The sequence below is a fragment of the Pundamilia nyererei genome, unplaced genomic scaffold (assembly GCF_000239375.1).
Source record: "Pundamilia nyererei isolate P.nyererei 1_Seehausen unplaced genomic scaffold, PunNye1.0 scaffold00084, whole genome shotgun sequence".
NCBI classification, from domain to species: domain Eukaryota; kingdom Metazoa; phylum Chordata; class Actinopteri; order Cichliformes; family Cichlidae; genus Pundamilia; species Pundamilia nyererei.
In genome coordinates, this window is record NW_005187485.1 from 734,733 (window position 1) to 751,554 (window position 16,822).

The 16,822-nt window shown below is 39.3% G+C and overlaps 1 protein-coding gene across 1 annotated transcript in view; it reads right to left on the minus strand.

Moving 5' to 3' along the window:
- Positions 1-16,181, minus strand: part of si:dkey-233k19.3 (dynein heavy chain 11, axonemal) — a 35,366-nt gene extending 19,185 nt beyond the window's left edge. Inside the window, exons 1-37 of the mRNA XM_013912208.1 lie at positions 16,005-16,181; positions 13,483-13,587; positions 12,954-13,349; positions 12,029-12,361; positions 11,308-11,562; positions 11,028-11,197; positions 10,726-10,948; positions 10,482-10,598; positions 10,315-10,401; positions 10,070-10,228; positions 9,770-9,853; positions 9,483-9,641; positions 9,257-9,379; positions 8,815-8,937; positions 8,083-8,307; positions 7,907-7,998; positions 7,701-7,827; positions 6,985-7,137; positions 6,656-6,889; positions 5,914-6,045; positions 5,478-5,638; positions 5,113-5,269; positions 4,848-4,993; positions 4,646-4,762; positions 4,417-4,555; positions 4,134-4,226; positions 3,856-4,050; positions 3,702-3,779; positions 3,470-3,602; positions 3,246-3,373; positions 2,839-2,987; positions 2,588-2,738; positions 2,356-2,487; positions 1,817-1,990; positions 1,014-1,218; positions 474-639; positions 140-242 (exon numbers count right to left, since the gene is read on the minus strand). Coding sequence (XP_013767662.1) covers positions 140-242; positions 474-639; positions 1,014-1,218; positions 1,817-1,990; positions 2,356-2,487; positions 2,588-2,738; positions 2,839-2,987; positions 3,246-3,373; positions 3,470-3,602; positions 3,702-3,779; positions 3,856-4,050; positions 4,134-4,226; positions 4,417-4,555; positions 4,646-4,762; positions 4,848-4,993; positions 5,113-5,269; positions 5,478-5,638; positions 5,914-6,045; positions 6,656-6,889; positions 6,985-7,137; positions 7,701-7,827; positions 7,907-7,998; positions 8,083-8,307; positions 8,815-8,937; positions 9,257-9,379; positions 9,483-9,641; positions 9,770-9,853; positions 10,070-10,228; positions 10,315-10,401; positions 10,482-10,598; positions 10,726-10,948; positions 11,028-11,197; positions 11,308-11,562; positions 12,029-12,361; positions 12,954-13,349; positions 13,483-13,587; positions 16,005-16,181 — 5,901 coding nt within the window. The remainder of the gene's footprint in view (positions 1-139; positions 243-473; positions 640-1,013; positions 1,219-1,816; positions 1,991-2,355; positions 2,488-2,587; positions 2,739-2,838; positions 2,988-3,245; positions 3,374-3,469; positions 3,603-3,701; positions 3,780-3,855; positions 4,051-4,133; positions 4,227-4,416; positions 4,556-4,645; positions 4,763-4,847; positions 4,994-5,112; positions 5,270-5,477; positions 5,639-5,913; positions 6,046-6,655; positions 6,890-6,984; positions 7,138-7,700; positions 7,828-7,906; positions 7,999-8,082; positions 8,308-8,814; positions 8,938-9,256; positions 9,380-9,482; positions 9,642-9,769; positions 9,854-10,069; positions 10,229-10,314; positions 10,402-10,481; positions 10,599-10,725; positions 10,949-11,027; positions 11,198-11,307; positions 11,563-12,028; positions 12,362-12,953; positions 13,350-13,482; positions 13,588-16,004) is intronic.
- Between the last annotated feature and the right edge of the window lie 641 nt (positions 16,182-16,822).

Here is a 16,822-nt window from a genome sequence, read left to right on the forward strand (position 1 = left end):
ATTTGTGCATTATTGCACATCCACTTTAATTTAGATTAATTTAAACTACAACTCAAACCATCAGCACTGCTCTGCATAACTATATTTTTTGAAAAATAGATTATGTTGGTATATACAACAGTTTTACCTACTATCATACCTGTAATCTGGGGTTGATAATGAAAGTCCCAGCAGTTGGATTCATACAGGCAACATATTGGGTATTATGTATTTCTTTCAGGGTCAGTTTCTGTCTGTCATAACTGCAGAGAGAAGGAAATTGAAGAAGGTTTCAATGGCTAATCAAAAAAAAAAAAACTGTCACGAGATTTAAAGTTACAGCTGAAAAACAGGTACTGTTTGTTCATATTGTTTGCATGGTTTTTTTATTCTTGCCTATGCTGTTATGCTATGTCTGTCTGTGCTCCTTAGAGAAACTATACAGAATCTCTGACTTGACTTGTTTTGGCTTGGCGTGTGCAGAGTCGTCTTACCAGTGCCCATAATCCAGATGTTGGCGTATAAGTGTGTGAGGCTGCACTGTGCCATAATTGTCCATAGCTGGCATGTTCATGTCATCTATAAAGTAGATCAGCCTTCTGTTGCCTACAGGGGAGTAGCTTCTGCCTGCTCTTTTCTCTAATGGTCGCTCTAAGATTGCTGCAACAGAAATAAACAAATGAACAGCAATAAAAACATTGACTGAACCAAATTTAACTAAGATTTTTAAAGATCAAAGATTTTTACTGGCAATTCACTACGTGTATTGGACACACAGGATAATCGAAATACTGCTTCTCTCTCAACTTGGTGTAAATAAGAATTTAGAGTTAAGAAAGATAGAGGACATTCTAGGGAAAAATATAAAGTGACACCTACGTACAACAGTGCAGTTTTGAGAGATATAAATAAAATAAATAAATAAAGCAGTGTGTGAGTCGTGCACGGACATTAACAGTCATTGCCAGTAGGTGGTGCTACAGTTCATTGCATGTGCTACTCGGTTCCACATGACAATCAAAAACGCCACTCACCCTGCAACATGAGGGAGGAGGTGTAGTAGTTCAAAGGTACTTTTGTGGCCATGTAACTTTCTGGCAGACAGTCTAACTTGTTCCTGACGAGTGCAGTCTTTCCCACTCCGGCATTCCCCACAAGCATCACTGGCTGTCTCCTCTCCAGCAACAAGTCCATGAAGTAGCGAAGACACACGGTCTCTGCTGTGTGTACAAGAACAGCCTGCAATCATAGAAACAGCAGGAAGACACAGAACAGAAACACACATGCTTATTATGGCTTTCTTTGAGTGTGATTTATTGACAGACATGTGTTCAGTGAATTGTGCGTGATTTATAATTTCTTGTATTTCCCCTGAACGCCACAACTATTCTGTCATAATAGCATCATTTGCTCAGAACAAAACCCTACTAATTATGGCTCAGCAAGAGCCTTTGGAGCATTCACAGCTGTACACAGGAGCATAAAGAAAGACAAAAGAGCGTGGGTGATAGCTCAAGCCTTGTTGCTCATGCCTTCACCCCCACACAGTCTGGTATAGGGAGTACTGGATGGTAATCAGACACAGTGGCAAGCCTATCATCCATTCTAGCACCCCTGCCATAACCTCAGGATGTGACTTTACCCTCTCTTATTATGTTCACTGAGGCATACATACATTTTTAATATGACTGCATTGTTCATTTTTGGTTATTTTGCTGTAAGGAGGTTGCTTCTTTTGATTGTAAAGGTAATTATTTATAAAACCACTTTGAAAAGTTTCCCTTTCTCTCTTGAGGGATCTACTCTGAGTTCTAGCAGTTTATAGGTATGTTCTTACCTGTAATGGTGTACAAGTGTCCATGTCAAAGGGTGGCACGGTGTCACTCCAGGGCAAAAACCGCCTGGTTTGATGGTCAAGGTAATAGTCGAACACTGTTCCCTGTGCTGGCAGTTTTACAGTCTTCATCTCTTTGGTCCACCACTGACTGAACTCCGCTCGATAATCACAGAGCTTATGAAGCAATGAAGCATACAGTGTTATGGATTAATTCACATCATGTCATTTAGACAGTTAAGCTTATTCTTGAAAAAACTGTCCTGTTTACCTGACATTTTTAATGAATAATTTTATTTTACAATAACAGTGCTAGAAAAAGTAAATAAAAATAATCCTATAACTGAGTAAACAAACCAATAGTACTGTCTAACTGCGCTTGATGTTTAGTTCTGTGAAAATAAAATTCATTTCTGTTTGAAATATCACAGAATGAGAGACTTCTAAAGAGTATTTCACTGTCATGTCAAAGCTTATCTTTACAGCTGCTATAATGTACACAGCATGATGTAAAATTGACCTAAATTAAACTATATGAATACCTGATCTTGATACAAGGCCCCACCGAATGCCCAGATGCAGGCAAAGGTGAAATAGGTCTCATAGATTTCACGAGGGGATTCAGAAGGAACATTTTCTGGTGTCAGAAGGCAGTCGAGCAAAGTGCAGAGTGTCTGAATGAAAAGAAAGGCATATTATATTTCAGTTTTCTGCCAGTAGAGGTATACAAGGGAAGAAATAAACGCATTGCGCATGTTTCTGTGTCATATGCACCTGCACCATAGAGATCTCTGGAATGGAAGTGATTGTCTTGAAAGTGTTTTTCATCTGTTCTAGACAACGTGGAACGTATTTCTCAAACAGTATGGTGAGATGGGCTCTTTCAGTCTGCCGTTCTCTTTGGTCAATCCAGCTGGCAACGTACCTGAGCAGCAACCCAAATCCAGAAGATTACACAAAATTACCACAGAAAAGGTATCCGATATTAGATACTATGTGATTAATTTGAAGTCTGTGTAACTCACGGGTTCCAGCCCAGGTCCTGCTGGTTAACATAGAGGATACCTGCTCTGGACACAGTGGCAGGAGTCGCCATTCTTAGGTGACTGATTTCAAAAATCAGTCTCATAGATGAAGTAAGCGCCACACGTTCATTACTGGCTAGAGTCAGTACCTGAGAGACATTGTGAAACATTAATACTACGACATCTGAATGGCCAATATGATGGACAAGACTCTACCCAAATGATAAGAAAACACCCCCATATCTCATCAAGTATGACATGATTCATTGCTGTGGAAAAGAACCTCCAAGTACTCACACTTCAGGAGCTGATTGCTGAAGGAAGGGGAGAGAAACATCTTTTTCTATCTATACCACCTTGGTTGCTATGTGTCTACAATAGTGTATGAGTGAAAAGGAGGGAGGTACCTTGTTATCATCCATCACTGTGTTGAGTGATTCAATCCACATCGGATCAATGTCTCCATCCAACACAATCCACTTAGGTCCACTGTGGGAGATGTTTGCCTGTTCTCGCATCAGTGATGAAAGCAAACCTAGCAAACAGGAATTTGGGGTGCATAGAACAAGAGTGAGATTTGGTCTTTTTGTTGAGGTTTTGCTATCTTGTTTTTAATGCATTTTTTTTTTACCATCTTTCCATTCTCGAGTTGCAGGATGGATGAAGCCAAATAGCTCATTTCTGTCTATTGCTTTTGGGTTGAGGTCATTCCATACAGGCTTCCTTTTCAGGTTTACATAAGTTTTATGGAGAACTCTCAATATCTGTTAATAAAAATACCAGCACTTTACCATTCATATTTATGTTACAAATTCAGCTGAACATTTATTTAGACAGCAAGTGACACAGAAAAAAAATCTAACCTGACTTTTTCCAGTCCCTGCATTTCCAACAACAAAGACAGAGTGACGTACAGCCATGAGCTCCTCCAGCTGCACCACCTAACAAAAATAAAGGTGCTTAAAAGAGGGTTCTTTAATCCTTTTTAGAGTAGGTATGAACAGATTCATCTCAAACCTTGAGGATAAATGTCTCCTCTGGCTGCAGCCGAAGATTAAGTGTAGTCTTTCGAATGGCCTTTTCAAATTCTAGGTCTCTTTCTCGTTCTACTTCCATGTCTGGGAACAGGTCTCCCAGCAGTCCCATGAAGACAGGCACATCCTCTGTCACAATTTTAGACATGTTGAAGTCCCGCAGTGCACGCATCAACACCTTGGTATTAAAATGAGTATGAGATCAAATATCAGCGTGAGATATTAGATAAAATATGACATAAAATGCACATATCAGTTCACCTGATCCTCTACTCTTGTTTTGTCTCTTCTTCTCAATGCCCCTGCCAGAACCAGAACAGACTTGACAGCACGCAAACCCCAATCATAGTGGTCCTGATAAACAAAAAATAACAAAAGAAAATGAAAATGTGCATTCCCACGTTTACACTAACCATAAATCCAAACAAACTCCTAGTGCTTTGCTGTGCTCCTGAGGCAAATCTAGAAAGATTTATTACTGGTGCCCTCTGTTCTAATTCAACAATGTGAAATGTTACAGAGCTACTAAGTGTCTTACTCATACCTGCTTGGAGAGCAGTTCCTTGCAGAGAGTGTACAGAGTGATGAACTTCTTGGCTAAAAGCTTAGCATCACGGAAGCCTTCTGCCACGAGCATGATCTCACAAATGACTTCAGTGTCTGGCACCACCATGGCACAGGGCCTACAGGAGGACAGACAAAGCACACGGTGAACTCTCTGCTGAAAAATGACATTTTATATATATTTAAAAAGGTGGGTGCATCATTCCCACCTGAAAAGAGACTTGAGGTTCTCAGGTAGCTCCGTCCTCCCTGCATAGCCAGGATTCATAGTTATGAAAATCCCAACCGAGTGTTTTAAAGCAATGTTCTTGTCGAGGAACAGGAACCTGTGAGGTGGCACACGCTGTTAACTTATTTTTTAAGTAAAATTAACATGATGTAAACTTCATGTATTCTTCTTCAATTACCCACCTTTCCTTTTTAGATCGAATGGCGTCCTGAATGGTTTTAACCTGCACCGCTACAACCGACAGAACATCCACGGGGATACGATTGAATTCATCAAAGCAGCCCCATGCTCCAGTCTGTGCCAGACCCTTGTAAATATTTCCAATGGACTAAACATAAAAATAAGCATCACAGAAATTTTGCATTAAAATATATTTCTTTACTGAAACCTCTAAATGAAAACATAAACTGACCAATGGCAATAACTCTGATGTACGGAATTTCGCACCTTGTAGTCCATCTGTTCAGAACAATTGAAGACGTATACCATGACACCCATGGCTCTGCCAAGATCCTTTGTGGTCTCAGTCTTCCCTGTTCCAGCAGGGCCTGACGGGGCCCCACTCATGTTCAGGTGGAGTGACTGAGTCAAGGTGATGTAACACCTACAGTGTGAAAGGTGAACATAATTTTTTTACACAATTAATGTTGTGTATTGTCTGCAAAGAGTAAAAGCAGATAAGCATAAGTAGAAAACACAGAGAAGAGTCAGAGAGGGAGGACATGCAGATGGTCTACGTGTCAGAAGAGGGTGAGATGGAGGCAGATAATCTCACTTAAGAGAGCAGCCGAAGGAAAAACAATAAGAGTTACCGGTCTGTCAGAGGAGTGATGACCAGACGTGGTGTATTTCCAAGATACTCATAAGAGTAAATGAACTGAGCATCACAGATGTTGATGTAGCAGTGGCGAAGCTGCTCACTCCAGTAATGTCGAAGCTGGGAAAGCCATGGGAAGGCCTGTGAGGTGGTGACCTGTAAACACACATGGCTCATATCAAACGTCATCAATGAAAAATGCCACACAAATACTGAGATGCTATGACTATTTTCTTTAAAAGAATTATATCTTTGAGTGTGCCACGTTACGATATCAGTTAGTCAAATTCCAACTCAAGCTGTTTTAAATTAATAAAAAAAGTAATTTGTTCTGCACACATACAGTAAGAGTAAAGCTTGCCATAATACCAAAGTTAGCTCAATCAGACTAAAATGAGATGGCATGCAAGAAGTTATTCATTTGTTTTAACCTTTTTAGCAATGAGGCTGGCAACAATGTCTCTGGCATGGACATCAATGGTGCATACAGTCATGATCTTTTGCCTGTCTCCTGAGCTCAGCTCTCCAAGTAGCATGCCAATCAGCATGTTGAGTTGAGAAACCTATAGGTGGGAAACAACAACTTCAAAGCAAAGAGGAGAAGAGAGTAACACAAATTCACACAGGAGATCATTTCCCTCAAACTGATATTAACATGTCTTTTTTCCTGTCACTTGCAGGTCATTTACCAGCATTACACGAATGTCTACTTTACATATGATCAAAAGCAGTCTAGTGTTCTTGTTTTTACTAAAAGATAATTGGAAATCATTTGTTCCTGTTCCTGTGTGACAGCAGATCCAATCAATGCAATGCCGTGGGTTGATGGGGGAGAGGGAGATTATTCAAACAGCAGCCAAGGACATGTTAACCTTTAATGGTACCGATGAAAGTGACAAGAGTGATAAAACAACTCTGATCAGAGTCGACGGTGAGGCTCCCGAAGCCCAAGTCAGGTCAGATCATATGCACAGTATATGCAGACACTATGTATAATACAGATCACTGAACACAGCATGTCGAGAGCATGACATCAAATCGAAACTTGCTTTTCTTTGAAAATATCACATTAACCTTAAAAAACATTAATATATGACAAACACCTTTTAATGGCAAAACTATTTTGCCACTATTCAAAACTAAAGCCTTAAAATGTCAGTTAAGCACCCATACCTGTTTTTTATTGTAGTCTTTTAGCGCCGACTCAAATCCTTCTTCCAGTCTTTTGAACACAAGTTCCATATCATTAGTCCACCAGATCTGTGATCCAGCAAGAGCAACTTGGGCAGGGAAATCGAGAATCCACTGCTCTCTGGGTCTGTCCTCGTACACGGACACAGCCTCGGATAGGTGACCCTTGACACATTCCTTCATAGACTCTTCGAGACGACTGAGCCATGCCTCAACCTAACGGGAAGTATTTTTTTTAAACAAACGATTCAGCTACTTTGTGATATGTGTGATCGATAATTTACATTCGCTGATGATGAATATGATCTTACCGGCCCGCAACACAAACATTCAGTCTGGAATGGCACAAATTCCCTCTCTTTGCTATACATGCCCACAGCAACTTTAGGATTACTCAGCTGCTCGTTTTTGCTGAACTCAAGATCGGTCAAGTTGTCAAAAATCTTTGAGAGATGGATGGTCACCTACAAAAGACAGTCAGTCGTATTTGCGCATGATAGACACATTAAGCACAGCAATTATTACGCAGGCTAGACACTAAAATAAAATAAAAGGATTTGCATGTTTCAACTCTAAACGGGTGCTCAAACACTTTTTACTACAAGCTACATTTGCCCATTTAGACACACATTCACCCTTCAAGTTTTTTTCTGTCATGCACACACTCTGATGGATGCATCAGGAGCAATTTGGGGTACAGTATCCTCCCCACAGAAACCTGAACATGTGAGGATCTGGAGACCAAAGCACAGACCTTCTGACTTGATGGGCAAACAACTAATTTTGTTAAAAAAAATCCCTGCACAACAAACTCAAAAATAAACAACCTATCTTAGAACAAATGCATATGCATGCATAAGTACTATAAATGCACAGCGCACTCAAGCGTTTTGAAAGTCCCTATTGGACAGGCCTACACCCCAGGGGACCTGTCCATAACGCCAACGCTGCCTTCTGATAATTGAATGACCTGCTCTATATCCTGAGCCACAGCTGCCCCAAAGAAGGGAAAGTTTACTGAATTTACTTCTCTGGGACGACTTCCTTTAGAGAGGATGTCCAACAAGTCTGCGGATGAAATAAAGTAGAATCGTGGAAATGCGAGTCTTTTTGTTTCCAGGTATTCAGTAAGAGCTTTTTCACATAATGCCAGCCTGTCGGAAAGATTGAATAGGATCAGTAGGCAGGAAACCTTTAAGCGTATAACACAAGTTTGATGAAAACAGCATGAACCTTTTTTGTAGATCCTCTAACTTCTCCAGTAGATGAGGTTTGTTAGTGGCCTCAATTACATTTTTAATGATGGCACTGCCCAACATTAGCTCCTGAAAGAACAAAAATTCCCATTGTTACAAATGGTGACAACAACATAATTTGCAGCTCTACACAAACTGTGTACACATGCAGACCTGAAATTCTGCATCTATTGCTTTGAATCTGTGTGTATCTGCAGGCAGTTGCTGGCAAATGTCATCACAGCCTTTGAAAATGCTTTCAAGGTAGGCCCATGTCCTTTGGACCTCCATCCAGACCATGAACACAGAGTCAGCCACCGTCAACTGTTTTTGTAGTTCCACTACCTGGTGCAGGAAGTGATCTGTGTGCTTATTCTGAAAGACACTCTGGAGCTGAACCTTGAGAATAAGGGAAAAGAAGAATAAGCATAAAGAATGTGCTCTAATGTAAAATTAAAGTGCAGCAGATAGAATCAAACCTATCCTAAAGAAAAAACATATTTTCAGAATTGGACACCATTACACGTATCAGCTGCATTTGTAAACATCTTCTACCTCATCAGCATGCCAAGCCAAGTCAAATTTAAATATTTAAACAAAGACGGAGGCACTAAAGTGTCAGGAGTTCTAATTGCTGGCTGTAACCCCCTCAACGCATCTGGTGTACATGTTCAAAGATCACCACGGTGCAACAATGCCCTGTGTTGTCCAGAAGCTATAAATCTTGGGACTCAATAGGGACCTTTCTGCTCTCAGCCATGCTATTAGACACTCAAATGGGGAAGGCACGTCTGTGATCTCATCTCTATTCAGCACTTAACTATCAGAGATTCTCACAGACAGCTGATCTTGAGAACAAGCTCTTGTTCTTTTGTAAAATAACTTACAGTAACTTAAGACATCTACCTGATGATCCTCAAGAGTTTCAATGAGTTGTTCATCACATTTAAGCAGTGGCACAGAGGTCTGGTAATGCTCTTCATATGAAAACTCCATTGACATCCACGTCTGACTTATTTCTGTTACAACCTGAAATATAAACAGTGAATAGTGTTGATAGCAAATAGAAGTTTACCAATAAACTAACTTCACAAAAAGTGCTATTAGTACAGCTGCATGTCTTATTTATTTGTTGAGCACATCTCTTTAATGTGAAATTCTGTTTCTAATAACTTCCAAGGGGGGTAGGGACTAATAAGTGTATACTTCTGCATACTCCTTTTCAAACAAAAGAATGGAATGATATTTTGGAATGATTGTGAAGGCACATGTTTGAAATAAAAATGAACTGAACTGAACTGAATTGAAAATATGTCCAACATGTTTGTGTTCATAGCTGAAGAAAAACCTTCTCTATTGCCATCTCTTTGACTGCCTTTTCCACTATGTTGCGGACTTCATCTTCAAACAAATGGAGCTGTAAAACCAACAGGTCCTCCAAAGTGGTACTATCTGTCACAGTGAAATCCATCTATAAAAAAAAATAGTAAAAAAGTGTAACATGTTTATTAAGCAAAGCAAAATATACAACGAGATCTCCTACAAAAAGGCCTCTGCTTTATGAATTTATGCACCTGTGTTGTTCTAATTAGCTGGACCCAGTGACGCTCTCGTATTGCCGGGTTCTGCAGTTGACTCACAGCCTGCAGTGACGTCAACAAGTTCTTTACATAAAGGTCTAATCCAGAATACACATCCCACAAGCGAGCTTCTTTGTCAAGCTTTTGTATGTCCTACACAAACAGAAGGTAGGTAAACATAATTAGTTATTAGGGGCATCTGTTACAAACAGCAATGGTGCGTGACAGCAAGACAGCAGGAGAGATGAGCTGGTGTGATGTAGCACTGTTGGTGACCTTACCTTGGCAAGCCTCCTCAATTCTGCATCCATCTGGTCCACGTTTATCTGCCTCCATTTGGTCATTGTCCAGTTTTCCACACTGCTCTGTATAGATAAAGACACATGGAGAAGGGTCAGTGGGTTAAGGCTATTTAATAGGGACATTTAGAGGCTACAGGGTATTCAAAGTCTCAAAGAGGACAGCCAGGTCAAGTCATTTATGTATTGGGGTATTGTGGTAGGGTGATGAGACCTAGAGTTGTTTTTTCAATTTCCCCATGAAAAAAATGACATTTAAAAATATCTGATAAATCAACCTACTTGCACATATACAACAATGTCCCACAGTTCTTTGAGAATCGTAATCTCTCGCCTGCAGAGCTTGATGTCTCTGTAGTCAGAAATGGAAACATCAAGTAGACTGGCAGACTCTTGCAGCTCTGCTACTTCTCTCTCCATATCCCGGATTGCTTTTTCTGACTAGAAAACAAATGGCAGTTGTCATCCAAAAAGGTCAAATAAAATGCTGTTTTAATCCGATAGTCAAGCAATGATTAAAAACCTACTTTCTCAAGACTACTGTAAGGATTTACTGCCTTGTAACTGAAGGGTGCCATTGCTCTGAACATGTCTCTGAACTGGGTTTGTTTCACCTGAAAAAAATGTTCATGTTGCTTAACGTATGTTACAATAGTTTCTACACTGTACAATTTTAGTTTTCTCATATGATCACCTCAAAATCCATGCACTGTCTTCGTAAAACCATCACTTCTGTATTCTTCATGGGTGCCACCTCGTGCCTTACTCTTAGGGCCAGTTTTTTAGCCCCACTCCATTTCTCTGGAAGTTCCTGTTGACAAAACTACAGTTATCACTCGGAGCACGAAAGTACACATAATGAATATAGTAATCTGATTCTTTGTGGATAAATTACTGTTTATGATTACATTGCTGTAGTTGGCTCACTCTTTTCCTACCTCCATTTGCCAGTAGATATGGTCTGGTATGGTCACACCATATTGTTCCAGGAGGATCACTGTTTCTCTAAGAGGCTCAAACATGTTGTCTGTGGCATTCTGTCTGTCCTTTACAGCTAACAGGTGACTCATCACTTCCACAAAGCCATGGTTGTCATCTTTAGCTATAGGTTGTCTTAGCCCTTCAACAGTAGCTTGGATAAACTTCTGCAGCTCATCAAGACTGAGTGGGAAAAGTTAGAGTAAGAACAACTGATCCTACAAATTTGCCAGAACTTAAAATCTATGCCAATAAAATTTACCTGTGGGTGACATTGGTCAAGAGATGCTCTTTGAAGAGCCAGCTCCACCTTTTTAGTGTGTTAAGAAGGCTGACTTTAAAGTGCTTGATGTCCACCCGAAACCAACCATCAAAAACTCTGAAGTCTTCAAAGTGGGAAATTTCATCATGCAGATCCTCATAATAATCGATCTATAAAATTAAAACCACAACAGGCATTGAAATTAAAAATAAAAAACAAAAATAAAACTCAAACTCCCGTGAATTGCAAGAATTTAGCCCAGAGTTTAAACATTTTTTACTTGTTCTTTGAAGTTATTGATTGTAGGAGGATTGTCAGGGAGTGCATCTCCTGTACAGGCTTCCATCTCCTCTGATGTGAGTGCACGTCCATACAGGAGAAACTGCCTGAGAAACTCTGCCCTGTCATCTTGCCACAGATGAGTATAACAATCAAACTTTGTCTGGTAATTTATTGCTTTCTTCTGGACGTTCTCCACTCGCTCCATTATTTCCTGTCTCAGGTCCAGCAAGTCTAGCATGCCATCCATTACATCCTGTAAGAGTTATATTACATCAAACAAAACATCAGGAATAGCTACCATTTGTAGAAGAAAACACAGCAATGAGTTTGGCAAGTTTAGTACACCAAGGAAATACATGTTTCCATTTTTCACATATTTTAAATTTAGCAATGTGCAAATATGACATTGTGAAATTAGACTGCGACTGATAACACCCTGGATGTAACAGTACTTCACTTATAACACAGCAACACAGTCTACCACTATTCTCCTTTTGACAGGGAGGCTGTACTCTTCGCTCTAGTAGGAACATATTTACGATGTAATCTGGGAACATTTTAGCACATATAAAAGTACAATGACAAATAATAACTAGCAAGTCATTCAAATTGTGCAATTCTAAAAGTGTGACTTTTGCAGTAAAAGCAGAGAAGACATCTCCTAGTTTTTGTCAAGAGTATAAGAAGCCTGTGCTAATTCAAACATAAAAGAAGCGTACCTGATAGGTCTCCATGCTAAGATGAGCAGCCACTCTCCTGATATTCACTGAAGTCTTGAATACATCTGCAACCAGCCCCTCTATCAGTTCATAGAGGCTATCTCCTGCATCTTTCTCCATTGAGGGACAGAAAGTCATCTTTGAGCCATTGAGGATTAGCTTCGCCTCAAACAGTGGAGTCTGGTTCAGGCCTGCCTCCATGTTTTCCACGAGGAAATGAAGAGAGCGACTGATGTAGCTGAAGAGCCCTTCAACAACCATGTCATCCAAATATTCCAGGTAGCATTGCCACTCTTCTGAATCCGGATCAGCATGGAAAAGAACCATGTTCTCCTGAGTAGAAGTAGAGTATTAGAATAATATTTAGCTTCTGCTTGTAATAATTTCTATTTCACGTGATTTTTGAAGCTCTGCTTGGGGGGATTTATCTATTCCACAACAACTGGAGTAATTTTATTTTATTGGCTTCTTAAGTGCTTAAATATGTTAATACTATTTATATCAAGAAAGATACTTCCAGAATGTCAGAGGAAAAAGATGATTGTGATTATAATTAAAAGTTTTTAAGCTAAGAGCATTAGCAGCTCCACGTTGCATAAAAATTAATGTTAAACAATACAGGACATACACCAAAGAACTTAGATTTGGATCTATGGTATCATATGCAAGTCATCTTCATAATAAAACTAATGTGATGTTTAATTAAGCTGCACATAAATTCAAGGTTTAAATAAAATGAACAAAAAGTAACTAAACAAGGTTTTAAACTGTCAGTGAACAGAACCAATAATGTGCTTTAATCTAATCAAGGTGAATGCTGTTTTTAACCATACCAACAGAAACATACATGTTTCAGTGCTTACTTAGCTATTCACAGAAAATCTATAATAGCTCAGTTACTCTTCACAGATCCAGCCACACACACCTGCACCAGCCCATGTATATAGTCTCCATCATTCTTCATGGAGCTGTACTTCTTCCTGAAAGAGTCTCCTCTCTCGTCCAGTTGTATGAGTGAACCTTTTTTGTTGTCCTTTCTGCAAAACATGGCCTGTTTGCTCCATCTCTTCATCACACACTGAATGGCATCACAGTTTTCCCTCACTCTATTAACTCGACAGACAAGGTCTTGTACAAGGTGTTTGGTGTTGTTGATGAAGCTCCAGCAGTCCTCGTCCTGCCACGTCAAGCTGGTCTCTGCTCTCGACAGCTGCAGGTCTACTGACTCCAGCTCAGCTCTGATGAGAGGAAGTTCCACCTCTAACACTGTCTGCTTAAGCTCGTTGTACCACTGTACTAACAGCTGCAAACCATTCACATACTGAAAAATACAAATGTGAGCAAATGTTGCATTTAGGGCCAATAAAAAATAAAAAATAAAAAACAAAACAAAACTGCTGTGTAACTTTGATGGGTGACCTTGTGTGGCCCAGTTCTAAAATGATTTTTCAAACCTTTGTGAACATTTCACGCTTCTCAAAAAGAGCCAGTGCATCTGGAGGTATGGTGATCTCACTCACAGTCTGAAAATACTTCACATCCTTTAAGGCCTCAGTCAGCTGAGAAGTAAAAGAAATTGCTGATTAATTTAATTGAATTAATTTAAATGTAATACTATAATGACTGTAGCATTTTTATGTATATATGCCTTTTCTCCTCCTTAATGAATGGACTGATCTGAAGAAAACCTTGCACGAACATCATCACACATGCAGCTTAAGGGTCATCAAAATTGACATTCACAACAAAATTTTGTTTGACCACTAAATACATAAAGTATTATTTAAAATGCACCCCAGGCCTGGCAGAAACTGCCAGTAATGCAGGTAATAACTAGTAATAGCTTGTAATAATAATAAAAATTCGGATTCATTTATTTTACACACAAAAGTCAAAGGCATCAGTAAGTGGCATTTTAGCTGAAAACATCCAGAAATAAGGTACTGCAGAGGGGCAGCAGCACTAGAAGCCTTGTCAGTTCAGTTCAAATCAATTTTATTTACACAGCGCCAAATAGCAACAAGACTCGTCTCAAGAAGTTGTATATTGTAGGGTTGACCCAACAATAATACAACAGAGAGAAACCCAACAGTCATATGACCCCCTATGAGCAAGTGCTCTGGCGACAGTGATTCCACAGAAGAGATGCCTGAAAATTGAAGGCTCTCCCTCCCATTTTACTTTTAAATACATGTAAGCCTACAGAACTCCATAATTAACCTTAGTGAAGAGGGCACTCCATTTACATGGACAAACTGGAGTGTATTAGATATATATGATTCTGATTAACTAACACAGCTGGGTCAAGAGATGGCTTTTTAAGTAACGGTTGAACTACTGCCAGCTTGAAGGCCTGTGGTACATAGCCAATTATTATAGATAGGTTGATCATATTTAAGATTGAAGCATAACATCATGGTAAGAATTCTTTGAGCAGTCTTGTAGGACTGAGGTCTAAAAGACACGTTGATGGTTTGGAGGAAGTAATTACTGAAGTTAACTCAGAAAGATCAATTGGAGTAAAAGATACTAAATAAATGTAGATAATGTTACATCTGTGAGATGATTTTGAGTAAGGTTTAAATTTTTATTTGTGAACAAATTCAAGGAATCATTACTAGTTAATGTTAACAGAGCTCTGACTTTTTGTCAGCCAGACTACAGTGCTGAGGAGAAATATAGGGTTATTCTTTATTTTCTTCAATCAATGATGAATATTAAGATGTTCCGGCTCTACAGAGGGCTTTTTTTTTTTTTTTACAAAGCAGCAAACATTTTTTAGGCTAAATGATGATCTTCTAAATTTGTGATACACCATTTCCTCTCCAGCTTACAAGGTGCATTAATGCATTTGAGAATTATATTCCTTTTTCACAGGAGCTACAGCATACAGAGCCACACATATTGAAGAAATAAAATTATTAACAAGACCTCTGTCGGAGTGACTTCAGGAGTAAAAGTCAGTGAATTATATAATTAAACCTATTTACAGCACTTTCAGAAAGACATCTGTGTTGAAATCTATTCCTCACTGCTGTGTAATCAATTATTGTAAATGTACGTTATTAGAAAATGATCAGACAAGAGAGGGCTTTCAGAAAACACTTGTGCTTACTTAAATGTTCAGTTTCTATGCCACATGTTAGAACAAAATCTAGAGTGTGATTAAAGTGGTGAGTGGGTTGTCTAATAGCACACCCACCTCCACGTCCAGAAGAGTGAGGCTTCTATATCTACAAAAGCCTGGTCATGTCTAACTTAACTTAAAAAAAAAACAACTATATTCCTGTCCTTGATTATGTATAAGTAATACTCTGCTACTGATAAAGCAGGTATGCGAAAGCATAAACATTGATATGCTGTGAGTAGGTAATGGGTAAATGGTAAATGGCCTGTATTTGTATAGCGCTTTTACTAGTCCCCCCTAGGGACCCCAAAGCGCTTTACACAGCTTTGAGCCACGATCGCCCGATCTGATCACGATCTGAAATTGACATGAAGAGGATCAAGGAAGACTACAAGAAGAATTATGGCAAAACACTCTACCAGGACATTCTGGATGACACCGCAGATGATTACGAGAAGAAGTACTATTAATTCTGGTGCAGAATTATTGGTACTATCAACACCAGGTTGCCAGGGCAACAGTGTTTGTTGTGATGGTGTTGGCACCTATCAGGGAAAACTTTGTATCAATTTACAGAAAAAAAATTAAGGAATAAAATAACTAAATATGGAAATGTGCTCCTTCCACTGCAACACTGCTACTATTTTTGTACTTTGCAAACTGTGTCAGCAGTATGATTAAAAATTTGAGGTAAGAAATAATGATTCTTGGATCATTTGAATTGTATTCTTTGAGAAGTTTTTAGGGATCTTGAGGGTGCCTTAGCAGTGGGCCACTGCATGCTCTCAGTCAAAGAGTAAGTTGAGCATTGAAAGGTGTACACTTTCATATTTCCATGAAATTGGTTACCTTTGGATTAAAGTTGACCGAAATCAGGCCAGAAGAGGTATTTCTGGAGATAAGTGGCTGGTTCAGGTTAATCAGGCACGTCTGTTCTAAGCCACAGCACCAGTCAGAGTAAATGTCCTTCTCAAACTGGTCTAGTAGATTCAAGATCTCTGTGTACATGCTGTACTCGGTAACCATGTCTACTCCTTCTGCAGGCCTGGAAATATGAAAAATAAATCTCTTTCTGTTCAATAATATAATCAATAAAGACAAGGAGTGTAACTTATGCTTAGAACATATTCTAATTTTTGTTTTTACTGACTTGCCAAAAAGCAATCTGAATTTTTCCCACGGTCTTTGAATGCGTTCTCTGAGCATTTTTGCCCACTTGAAAGCTCCAGATGTGTGTGCCATGTTCTTCACCAGACTAGTTTCCATCTGTAAACACAGTGAGATTATAGAAAAAAAATCTAATTAACAATATCTATTGTGCAGTGAATGCATACTGCTAGTATCCAGTTTTAGCTTGGAGTACCTGATTAAGCTGTAATTTCAATAGATGTTTACACGTCTCCAGCTCTTCTCTGAAATGTTGCTGTAGCAGAAGGAAGTTGGGACCAAATATCTGTCTAATCTGTCTTTTCTCCAGGAAGGGTCCAGCAATAGTTAGCATCTACGGGCCGAAACACTCTGAGTCTTTGTTGTTCACCATTCACTTGGTAAATAATGCATTACCACACTAGCATGCAGTCTTACTTACTTTCATTGCTGACTCGAGGCCTGAACAATCCTTGAAAACCAAACACAGAAAGCGAGCAAGGCGGCATTCAATGTCCGCA